The sequence below is a fragment of the Otolemur garnettii genome, unplaced genomic scaffold (genome assembly GCF_000181295.1).
Source record: "Otolemur garnettii isolate 467f Iridium unplaced genomic scaffold, OtoGar3 scaffold00016, whole genome shotgun sequence".
Lineage (NCBI taxonomy): Eukaryota > Metazoa > Chordata > Mammalia > Primates > Galagidae > Otolemur > Otolemur garnettii.
This window is the reverse complement of record NW_003852411.1, coordinates 22,346,181-22,358,636: the sequence shown is the minus strand read 5'-3', so window position 1 is coordinate 22,358,636 and position 12,456 is coordinate 22,346,181. Positions and strand designations below refer to the sequence as shown.

At 38.9% G+C, this 12,456-nt stretch overlaps 1 protein-coding gene across 1 annotated transcript in view; it reads left to right on the top strand.

Annotated features, from left to right (window-relative positions):
* The first annotated feature begins 1,416 nt into the window (after window positions 1-1,416).
* The window catches only part of METTL11B (methyltransferase like 11B), a 20,622-nt gene continuing 9,582 nt past the window's right edge, over window positions 1,417-12,456 (top strand). Inside the window, exon 1 of the mRNA XM_003785713.1 lies at window positions 1,417-1,630. Within this exon, the coding sequence (XP_003785761.1) occupies window positions 1,477-1,630 (154 nt within the window). The 5' untranslated portion in view covers window positions 1,417-1,476. The remainder of the gene's footprint in view (window positions 1,631-12,456) is intronic.

Here is a 12,456-nt window from a genome sequence, read left to right as displayed (position 1 = left end):
TGAGGCAGGAGACTCGCTTGAGCCCAGGGGTTGGAGGTTGCTGTGAGCTGTGATGCCATGGCACTCTGCCCAGGGGGATAGCTTGAGGCTCCATCTAAAAAAAAAAAAAAAGAAGCTGCCTACTAATCTGTGCATTTGTGTACACGTGCATGTGTATATACATGTTCAGGGGGTGAGTCGGGGGAACATGGCATAGGGCTGACAGTGTATTAAGTTCTTATGCATTTTTCTGTTAGAAATATTAGAGAAGCAACATAGCTGTCATGGTCCTTGTATGGAACAGATGACATTCACAAATTGGGAATTTGAGCTGGTTTAATAAGAGGCCTATTTACAAAGATGTGAGTAAGTATGGGAAAATCACCAGGAATAGGGCTCATAACAGTCAGGCACATCACTCCCCCTAGGCCTCAAGTGGGAAGATGAAGGAGGAATGATCAGAACCAGGAGAGGATATTCATAGGAGAAGACCGGACAGGAGCCAAGAGCCTCTGTTAAAGGCTGCAGTCAGCCTAGGGCATCTCCACAGGGAGGGTGCCAGGATAATAAATACCTCCACCTCATTTTCCTCCAGTCTCTTTCTGGCACTATCTGTTGGCTAAACCCAGCTGGAGGCCAGAGGGCAACAGACAGAATCCACTGACACAGTCGATATAGGTCCGACTCCTGGGGCACACAGTAATGTGGAAAGTGGGGAGAGGAGATGTGCAGGGACCATCAGAAGAGACCTGGTACAGGAAATGCACAGACTTCTGAGGATAGTCACATCCATGAAAGGCAGAGAGGAGGAAACAGGCTGACATGAGTAGATGTCATTTACAGCAAGCTAGATGGCGGAGTTGGCTGACTGAGAAGGGTGTTTAACATCAAAACAGGCTTTCAAATAATTGCATCTCTTGAAGATCCTTAAAAATAGGAAACACATATCTATCTTTATGAAATGATTTGGGAGAAATTGTACTGATGAAAGGAGTGTGGGTGACTAAGATGACTTTGAAGGGTCCTTGTAACTTGAGGATTCAGTGTTTTAGGAGGAGTGATGGAAATCAGGGAACAGGATCCCCTGCAAAATATTCACAAGTCTTTGAAATGGAAATTAGACCATTCCAATTTAGGAATCAAATTAAAGCAAATATTCAGGGTGTTAGCAGGCTGTGCTCTGTGCTTGTTTGAAGTGGTGGCTAAAGGAGGGAGGCGTGCTTTTTCCTGGACGAAGCAGGATCTCACTCAGCCTGTTTTCATCTTTACTTAGCACCTGCTGGCTTGGAGTGGTGTCGCCCAAGCAATCAGACAGGGGGAGATGCCAAGAGCCTGACCTCTCTCCCCCACACCCCATGACGGCCTGTCCTGATATAGATGGACAGGGGACTGGTTTAAAATGACAGTCTCAAGTTCATTTAGGAAGAGAAGGCTAATTCAAAGAAACGGCAAGGCAAGCTTCCTTTTCTGTAGGCATAATTATCGTCCCCCTTCACCATGGCCCACCTAGGGGCCCATTTCGCATTTAGGTCTCGCTGGCAGAAGACGGACGATGAACTCTGTCGACACAGCATGTCCTTCATCCTTCATAAAGCCATTCGCAATGACTTCTTTCAGAGCTATCTGTACCTGCTGGAAAAAATTCCCCTGGGTAAGTGAGTCAGAGCTACTAGATAAGGGACCAGCAATGACTGAAGGGCTTGTGTGGGGTTGTGGGGCTTCTAGAAGGGAGGTTAGAACAAGGACACTGTTCAGAGAAAAAGAAGGCACAACCCATGTCAGGGGGCTGCAAAGTTTCAATGGCATTCTTTTGTAGAGAGTGTGAAGATAAAGTGCCCTCCTGGCCCGGACAGTCAGGACTCTATTTTGAGATCACCCTGCACCCTCTGGCTCTGGGATTTCCCTCTCTGGATACTGGTTGCCTGACTATCCTCACAGAATCTCAGAAGCATGCTTTTAATACTTGCGAACATTGAGAGTTAGGCAAATTAGGTAATTCAAAGACAAGGGCATTACTGAAATAATATAGCAAATAAGAGTTAAAAAGAAAGACTAAACATGAATAGATGAAAATATGCTTGAGGTGTGCGTGTGTGCGCATGTGTGCATGTGTGTGTGTGCGTGTGTGTGTGTGCATGTGTGTGTGTGTGCGTGTGTGTGTGTGCATGTGTGTGTGTGTGCGTGTGTGCATGTATGTGTACATTTGTGTACACACCACATTGAACCTTCCCTGGCCTTCCTGAATCATGAGACTCATCAGATAGCCTAAAGGGCGTAGATTTTAGTTTGGCCTCTGAACATTAAGAACAAAGGCGAAGCAGGAGACTCCATTTTTCTTTCCTCCCAGTTTTCAGGGAATTGGAGAATAGAGCAATAAAAAGCTTATCTGTGCTTTTGTCTGTTACTTTTCTCAGCCTCTGTGAAAGTAGTTACTTCAAGGCCGTCTAAGCACCGAGGAGGAAATGACTTACCATTAAAGAGTTGAGTACCCCGCTTTGATTTATTCCCCCCCCCCCCCGTGAAAGCAGGAAGGTTGTGTATCTGCCGGGTCTGTTTTCTTAAGGCTGTCTGAAAGCCCCCTTGTGCACTGGATGCGGCCAGGGTTTCCCACTGTGGAAGAAGCTACATCATTCTTTGTAACGCATTCAAGAGACGGGATGTCAGCAGCCTACCCAAATCTCTTTTTATAAATCCATTTCTGAGGGAGCTTTAATTCTGAACTTGCAAATACCTTTGCCTTTTATTTATACAACTTTCTCGTAAAAATTCTTTTTCGATCTCTGACTTTCCTTCTTGCGGCCACATGATGGTATAGGTAGGGTAAGTATCATGGCTTTTTACCTCTATCTTCCCGCCTTCTCCCTTCCATTTTAATTTTTCAAAGAAGGAAAAAAAAAATCTGGATAAATACCAAAGCCATGACCAAAGTCCAGGACTCTTTCTGGTAGATGGCACTGTGTGTAAGTCATTCTCCTGGGACACATGGTACACCTCATGGATGAGCAGTTCATTTGGAAGGTGACAATATTCCAGTCGCTTCATGCCTTCCCAGAGGATTGCTCTTCTGGAGACGCTCTTTGGGGACATTCCTCAATAAGGGTAGTTTTGTAGGTTTGGCTGCATTAGAATGGAGAAGGATATCAATTGCAGTAATTGAGCAAAGACTCCCTAAAAGGCAAATGTCTGCTGGCCTTTAAAAATATTTACTTGAGAGAAAGAGAACTCAGCTCTGAGAGCAGATGGAGATGAGTTAAAAAGTTAGATTAAAGCAGCATCTTCAGAAAAGTAGATGAAAATTCATTTGGGACAAGTGGACTATATTTGGCCTAAATCCTTTTTTTCAAAACCCAGAAAAATCATTTTAATTTTGTCTGTTTTTGTCCTCTGTGAATGTGGTTTATCAATGATTTCCAACCATTTAAAAAACATTATTATTAAAGGGCAAACTTTTGGATATAATATTCCATGGAAGCCAAATGTAAAACACAAGAAAAGTGAAACTTTTCTGTTTAGGACTGAGGACAGAATTTGTTCTTGGTCTATCCTCTTACCCTCAATAGTGGTTCTTCTCTCGACCTATAGGTAGGTATTATATAGCATATATGTACCTTTATATAAGAGATGTATGTATCTTAATATCTAAGAGATAGTAAATAAGCCCTTAGCTTATTACCCTTAGCCTTAACCTATAGGGTTCCATAAACAGCTTGAAAACCATTAGTCTAGGCCAAGTCAAAGTTTGCTTTATTTAGTTGCAGTTTTCCATAAATAGGCTCTGCTTATTTTCTCTGACTCTGATGAGAAGCATTAGTTTCTCCTGAGAGTCAAAGCTAGCCTCATCCAGTGCCTCTTTGATAATAGAAATCAGGGGCTATATTAGTCAGTATGGACTGGGTTATGGATAGTAACTAATTAACCCTGAAATCTCACAGCTGTACACATAAAAGCTGTTTTCACTCTTGCTACATTATTTTCAACATGAATTATTAGGGGTAGGGTGAAGTCTATATTCCACATAGGTTCCATCAGCAGGAATATCAGCAGTCAGCAAGGAAGGGAAGAGAGCAGCTAAGGGCTTATTTACTATCTCTTAGATATTTTGGCCCTCCCAAAACATGTATGACTTCTGTTTAGAATCTGTTGCCCAGAACTACGAGTATGCTGGACAATGTGAAGGGACCATGTGTATATCTGGTCACTAGTAAATGTTTCTGTCAAAAGGGAAAAATACTGCTTTTTAGAGAAACAGGATGCATTTCTTCTTTCTAATCAGTTCAGTCATATTCAATATTGAGAGCCCCTTAAAGAATTCTTATTATTGAACAAATATTGTGCCCTGGAGAAGAGTCAAACATTAACAAGACACAACCCCTGTTCTTTGGGATTTTATAATCTGGCTAACGAGGCAGATCTACAAATAAATTTGTATTTACCTTTTAAAATTAATGACGCAGGGAAGCCAGACTAACAGCTTTGTGAATACTTAGATTTTATTGCAGCTTTTTCTTCTCATGGCAGAAGCCGAATGTTCAGAAAGGAATCAGCATATAACTGCTGATTATATATGGTATTCTATAAGTTATAATCAGCATTATACTGCCTCTCAGCATGAATGGAGGCCTGAGTAAAGTGGGCAGCCAGTGTGAGTTTTATACAATTCAAGGCTTCCCTTCACTCTTGATTAACTCACTGAAACCTTGGTTTTTATCCTAGGAGATCGTAACTTCTATTTACAGGATGTATTTGCATGTATTCATTCCCCTACTGGACTCTAGTTTCTGGGAGAGGAAAGACTCATCTGTTTTTCCCTCTGCAGGTTTCTAAAGCCTCTGAGTATCATTTCCCTCAAAACTACACAGCTGTTTGAAGGATTAAATGCAGATATATATATATACACAAAAGTAGTCAATCTTCCGTATTAATTTCTTCCTTTCCTTCCTCTGAGCCAGCGCTCTTTAAAAGCCATCATGCAGACTTCTCTAGAACAGACATTACCACAGGCAATAAAGTGAACTCGATATATGGGAGTTTTCAGACTGTAGTGAGTATTATGCTTTTCAGTCTGGAAACAGAACACGGCCCACAGTGATGCTCCCTCTCCAGCTCCGCTGAGGTGTTGGAGACTTGGCTTCCCCTACTCTTGACGATTTCAAGACTTCACAGAAATGAAAACAAAGCCCTTCTTTAAAAAAGGTTGGGGAATCCCTCCCGTAGGGTCTGCACAGAGAGTCGGTTGTTTGGGTTAATTATGGAAGGAACGGTGGCTAACCAGACTCTTTGATGCCTTCTTTCCTTCCTTCCTCCCTCCAATGCCTGTGTTAGGCAGCCAGCCTCACTCCAGCACACTATGTGGCAACAGTCAGTCATGGAGAAATTTGATGAAACATCCCTGGCTGGCTGCAGAGATTCGTGGAATAGCAAGGACACACATACTAACTGTCTGCCGTGAAGCTTAGCTCTCCGGGTGGACGTCACAGATCTTCAGAAAGGAGAGAGAACAAGGCTCTCACTGTTCTCCAGTGTTCTGCCTGTATTAGCGTAGCTCACCGTCACATCCCTATTAAGTGTGCTGCTATTTTCCCATTTCATGTTTGAAGAACTAATGCCAGGAGGAGGAGTTATATGACTCGCCAAGGATCTTGCGGTGGTGAGTGGTAGAGAGGGATTAGAACCCAGGTGTTCTAACTCTGGGGTCTTTTTAGCCACTACATCATACTGCCTCCCAGCGTGAATGGAAACCTGAGTAAAGTGGGCAGCAATTTAAGTTTTACCATGTATTTTGCTTTCACAGGAATAGAAAATATAATCTATAAAGAGGATTAGCTTTCTATTAAGATCATCAAGATAGGCAAGCCAGTAAGTAGTTCAGTTGGAGTCTTGGAGTGAACACATTTTCCGGATGTGGCTGTTTGGGAATGAAGGAGCTAAGGAAATTTTACTTAACATGACAAAATATGACTACTTAACATAAAGATTATTTTAAAATAAAGGCCATTCACAGTCAGAAAGCATTAGAAGGGGCTGTCCCTCTATCCGCATAAAACCAGATTGACCTGATCAGGAGATCAAAGGGGGCAACTAATTTCCCTTCCGCTAGCAGACCTGGCCCAAATCATTTAAAACACAATACCTGTCTCTCAGGTGAATTTACAAGTCAATCTGTTTCCCCCACCTATTCATCCTCCCTAGCGACCACTTCCTGCACCCTCACCCATACTCCACCTTCTCCCTCCCTTCAAAAAGGCATCTATAAAAGCATCTGACCATTATTAAGACGTTGGGTAATCATTGTTGTGGTTTCCAAATACCCATGCATGTGATATTTGTTTTAATTTTTTTTTTTTTTGGACACAGAATCTCACTTTGTCTCCCTTTGGTAGAGTTCTGTGGTGTCATAGCTCACAGCAACCTCAAATTCTTGGGCTCAAGAGATCCTCTTGCCTCAGTCTCCCAAGTAGCCGAGAGTATAGGTGCCTGCCACAACACCCGATTATTTTTATAGATGAGGTCTGTGGCTCAAGCCGGTCTTGAACCTGTGAGCTCAGGCAATCCACTTGCCTTGGCCTCTCAATGCTAGGATTACAGGTGTGAGCCACTGTGCTCAGCCTGTGCATATGGTATTTGGAAATAAACCTTTCTTTTATTAATCTGCTGTAATTGTAAATTGATCTTTCAGTGAACAAACCAAGGGGAAAGGGTGAGTTTTGCCATGATCTCTACATGAACAAATAGAAAGTAGATTAGGAAAACAAGTCAGTTTAAATCTCCATTTTTGTACACCAGTGCTCAATGGGGCCTATATGGCCCAGTTGGAGATGTTCATATAGGGTAACCCTGCGAGAATTAAAAGAGATGATATAAAAAGATAATATGAGAATGTCTAGCATAATTCCTAGCACATAGGAAGTACTCATTAGATGTTATTCTCCCCTTTCACTGATCCCCATAGAGAAGAATCAGTCTCTGGGGAGGAAATCAAGAACAATAGTTACCCTTTTGCCATTACAGTTCAAAGCCAGAGTTAATAAAAACATTTCCAATCAAACTCTTGGAACTTCCAGAATGAAACTCACCACGGAACTGTTGACATTTTTCAAATTGATTTCATTTCTGTGGCAACCTTTGCTGCATAACTCACAAATTATTTTTCAATAATTTGTACAGTGAATTATTTTTTAAATGTTCATTATTATCTGTGAATGCAAGTGTCACAAGATTATTTTTCTCTTTAAAGCAATGAAGAAAAGATAATTTCCCTTTTTATCGAGCAGACATATTTTTAGGTACAGAGCGTGAGATGGATGAGCCATGGGCTTTGGATTAAAATAGCCCTTGGTTCAAGTTCCAGTTGTGTCACTCACTAGCTACTTGACCTTGAGCAATTTAAAGAACCTCTCAATGGTTTGGTTTCTTCTTCTGCGGAATGGCTGTCTAAGGTTTATTTCCTTTATTTACTTCTACATACATAATTTGCTTATGTATTACATGTATGCATGTTTGATCAATGATAGTTACTTTTTAAAAAAAATTATTTGAGGATGCCTAATTAGGAGGACAGATATTTTATAAACTATAGCAAAGACATGACTTGTGTGTGATTGGGTCAGCTATTCCCTATAATAGCTGAACCTGTATATTATTCAAAGTACAAAAAGCTAGCACTTATTCAATGAAGATTCCAAGAATCCTATTGTGAGTTAAGCATAATGATAAGTGCTGAGGTTACAGAGAAAATATACTGAAGCCTGAAGACCTACACAGGTAATTTTTTTAAGGTGGGGGATACAATTAGAGAGACCATTGTAGGATTCTATAGAGGGGCAAAAGGAGTCATAGAACTATAGAATGAAATCTTGCTATGAAAAATCCATTTCTAGTATCTCTGCCTGATGTTTGGCCTTCTTGAATTTGATAGTAGTTAGAGTATTCTAGAAGGAATAGAGAGTTAGGAAGTAGCAATACCTAGCAAGTAGGCACATGTAGAAGGTAGGTCCCTGTCTAAACTGGGGAAAGTGGATTGTTCCTCCCCACCTTTGGTTACCTCCTTTGTGCTGAAGCCTGAAAAGAAGTTAGGAAACACTGGACTAGCCCTCAGTTTGAGAAAGAAAAAGCCCCCTAACACTCTCAGAGCAATTTAGAGACAAGAAACACTAGACGCCTGAAGCTATAGTGAACAAATAGGACCTGGAGGTTCTGTCTGAGCAATTTAGAGACTTGGTATTGACTTCTAGCATCCTGGCATGTTCAGACTTTTGGATTTCACCAGAAACATCAATGATGTGCCATCTCTCCCTCTCCCCAGTTGATGAAAAAATAGACTGAGAGAGTTTGCATTTATTGAGCTCCTACTCTAAAAACAAGCCCCACATTGGGTACTTTCATCTCATCATCTCATTTAATAATGTCAACAATCTAGTCTGACAGGTATCTTCATATCATTTTATAAAGGAAGAAAGTGAGGTTCATGTGAGTTATGTAACCTACTCGAGATCATACAACTAATTAATGTCAAAACTGGTAGGTAAATCCAGGGATGTCTTACTCCAAGATTCTTTTTCCTTCTTCCCTTCCCTTCTCTTTCCTGACCTCTTTCCTATCTTTACAGCTAATTTGAGAAGTACCTATCTGTAAATCTCTCTTATGGAAGATTTTTATCCTTCATAGGATATCTCCTAATTGAGTTTGTCCTCCCTCTTAATAAAGAGGCTAAAATACTATATCCATTAAAGAAATGATGGAAGAAAAAAAAAGAAGATACTTAGCAAAGACAAGCAGGTAGATGGTGCCTGTGGCGCAAGGAGTAGGGTGCCAGCCCCATATACTGGGGTGGAGGCGGGTAGTTAGGTTCAAGCCTGGCCCCAGCCAAAACTGCAAAAAAGAAAAAAAAAAAAAAAAGAAATTTCCTGTTTGTCAGAAAGTCTCCATTTTATTGGCAGCTGGAATAATATTACTTTGACAATTTGGACCTGTCTCTGACACTGGATCAGTATCTCCTTTCAAGATGAGATTAAGAGTGATTAATCTGTTTTTTTTTTTTCAAAATTTTTATATCAGAAGACAGCAAAGTCATTAAGTAGCCATCACTTCAAGGTAAACTCTTTTTTTAAACTCTTGCATCTTAAAGTCAGAACACGAGAACTTGAGCTATAAAATTCCTTTATTACCTAAAAAAGACTTTCTCTAAGGAGATATATGAAAATCCTGAGTGTTAGCCAGATGATCCATGCCTTGTGACATTCCTTTCCTTTTCATTTGTAAAAAAAATTTTTGCTTACAATCTTTATTTCTTATTGTAATTTCCACTTGTATCCTTTATTTATTTAAAAAATTAAATTGTCTTCAAATTGATTATAAATCTTTCTCATTTTTTGCTAACCAAAATCAAAAGCATTCTTGATGGCCAAGGTCTTCCTTGAATCTTCTTGCTTCTACTTAAAGGCATTATTAGAATCATGAGGCAATTGTTGTTTGCACCAGTGAGTAGGCATGCAGCCATGTATGTCTTAACTCCCTCTGGTAGGTTGTAATCTCCATGAGAGAGAGATTGGGTTTTGATTCTTGTTTTTTAGGTGTTGCATTGGTGCTCAATATCTGAATCATGGATGAATTTTCTCTTGGTGTTCACTCTCTTGAATATTAACCTTTCCTAGAAAGTTCATAAGATCTTTATTATCCTTGAGGGTAAATGAACTTGTACTCTGTTTTCCTTTTTGTCACAACTAAACAGTTGGAAGGTCCTTGGGAGTTTGGTTTTTAATGTAAGTCAAGGAGTAAGTACCATACCATATCAGGAACTAACAAGAGTGTCAGGTGTCCGTCTGTGATTACTCCAGGTTTCAAAGAGATATTGTAGTTCTGTAAGAACAAATCACTGAATATCTATCTATGTAAAAAGGTACAGGCTGGCAACTAATTGTCTTATTTGATTCAACATGCACAACAATTATAGGAGCTAACAGGAGGACAGGAGCTGGGGCTGGACACTACAACTCATGTATCTTTTTTAGGGAAATGCTGTTGTCAGTTAGGTGAAAATGAGAACTCAAGGCCATAATCATAAAAGTATTGAGTCTGCTGAGGTTGGCGTTGTCCTGTGGTCTAAATGTTGCTGGCATAATGGACCATTCCCATTTCTAGATTAAGGGTTTTAATAGATTGTAGCAATTAGTTGACTTAAGCAGGTGATGATGAGTGTGGCTGTTTGGTTGGATCAAGAAGAGCCCTGGGGTGAGGCCTCCCGGTTACCCCAGAGCAGCTTTCAAGCTGGGTAGACTCTGTGAGCTGTGATTTCCTACCCTGATTTTCTGAGGCATCCAGAAGAATTTTATTATTTATTGGGATAGGGATGCCTGATTTTTTGAATTTATAAGCATTTAGTGAGCCACCTGCTATTTACACATCTTACCACATTCTAGGGAAGGAAGATTGGTTTAGGTCAGTGGTTCCTATTTTTGAACATGGAGCTATCCTTTTAATGTTGTATTTTCTCAACCTGCAGCTAACTTGTGAAAAATATCAAACAAGTTTCTAAGCATTCCAAATTGTATATGAAATCAGCACATTGTACCCCATAAATGCATTAAGGTATACACAATCTACCTGTTTATTATTTAATAAAAAAAAGTTGAAAAAGATTTGCATTTTTAAAATGACAATTTATGTATTGGCGTTAATATGTATGAAGGATATAGCATAAAATAGTTATTCCCCAGAAATTGATGTACTTCATTGAAACAGACTCTTGCATCTGTTTCAGCAAATTCATGGTCATTCAGGGTCTAAACATTGGCACAAGTATTTTCAAGTTGGAAAATAACAATGTAACTCCATAGCTGGAGTATAGTCATAGTAGTATAAGTGGTGCTTATTGGAATTTTAACTTTTAGAATCAAAACTTGGGACTAATTGGTCTATTCTGAAGGAAGAACTGTACTAGTTCTTATGTCTCAATCTTGGGATTACCTGAAGAAAAATGTTCCTAGTTATGGTTAAATCATTTCTTTTTTCTCAGATTCCTTCTCATCAAAATTATGGCATAGTTTTATTTTCTCCATGGAACCACTGTTTACTTTGCTTTTGACTTTTTAATTATCTTTTATTTTTGGTGGTTGACATTAAAAATATGTCTTCCTTAGAATATTACTGATATCTCCTTGCTTCTTGCCTACTCTGTCTGGAGTCCAGATGATTCTACTTCTTAAAGATATTGTTTTTGAAGCCTATGTTTTCTCTTATAACATGAGCTGATTTTTTCCAGATCTGATAAATAGCTTTCATTTTGGGATTTCTTTTCATTAGATTCCTGGTTAATTGCATCATCTTTCATCATGAGTCTTCTCTTGACTTTAACCCTCATTGGGCTGGAATATAGCTTCAAGAAGCTTCTGAAGAATGAATCTATAGGAGGTAAATATTCTTTGACAGTTGGACTTGGTATTAAATTTGACTCCAAAATAATTTTTCCTCAGAATATAGATGGCACATTGCCAGCGTGTCTGATTAGCTCTGTGATGTAAGCCTAATTCTAGTGCTTTGACTATAGAGTTGCCAAATTTAGTTTAAATTTAACATAATCAACAAATTTTTTAACATAAGTATATCTCATGTAATATGCACTATTTCAGGTATGCTTACATTAACACATTTTTCATTGTCTGAAATGCAAATCTGTGAGTCTTGTATTTTTATTTGTTAAATTTGTCAATCCTATTTGAAGGTCAACCATTTTTCTCTTTCTAAATGACTTTTAGTTCTTACTACTTTTTCTGTTTTAAAATTTCTCAAGAATGTGTGTAAATGTGCCTTTTGAAAAAATTCATGCTGCTCAGCACTTGTTGGATCTTACAATCTCAGCTCTAAGAAATTTTCTTCTATTATTTCTTTAATAATCTTCTTCCCTCCATTTTATTAATTTTCTAGAATCCCATTTAGCTTGATGTTTGGCCTCCTGAATTGCTTTTGTAGGTCTAATTTTCTTACTTCTGTTTTCCATGTCAGTCTTTCTGTTTTATGTCCTGGAAACGTATCTAATTTCATATTTTATAAAGTTTTTGGTTATCAAAACTTTAATTCCTTAGAATTCTTTGTTATTCTTTAAATTATAATTTTCTTGGAATCTTATCTTTAATTTATAAATGCACTAGTTCTCATATCTCTTCAAGGATATATGAGTTTTTGTTGTTGTTGTTGTTTTGGTTTAGTTTAAATTCTTATCCATTTCTTGAATTATTTCTATTTCATTTGAGGACAGTTCTGATTTTTTATCTCAATCTTTTTTTTCCAGGCTGCTACTTTACTCTTATATACTTGAAGATCATTGTTTATCCACATTTAGGATTAAAAGACAAGGTAAATTATTCTAGGTAGTGAATGAGGTTTTCTGTGTTATGTATTTGTCCCTTAGATAGAAAGGATGATAAGAAGCTCCATGTGTGCAGGTAGACCTTATTAGACACTCATGAGTTTGAGCAGAAAGCT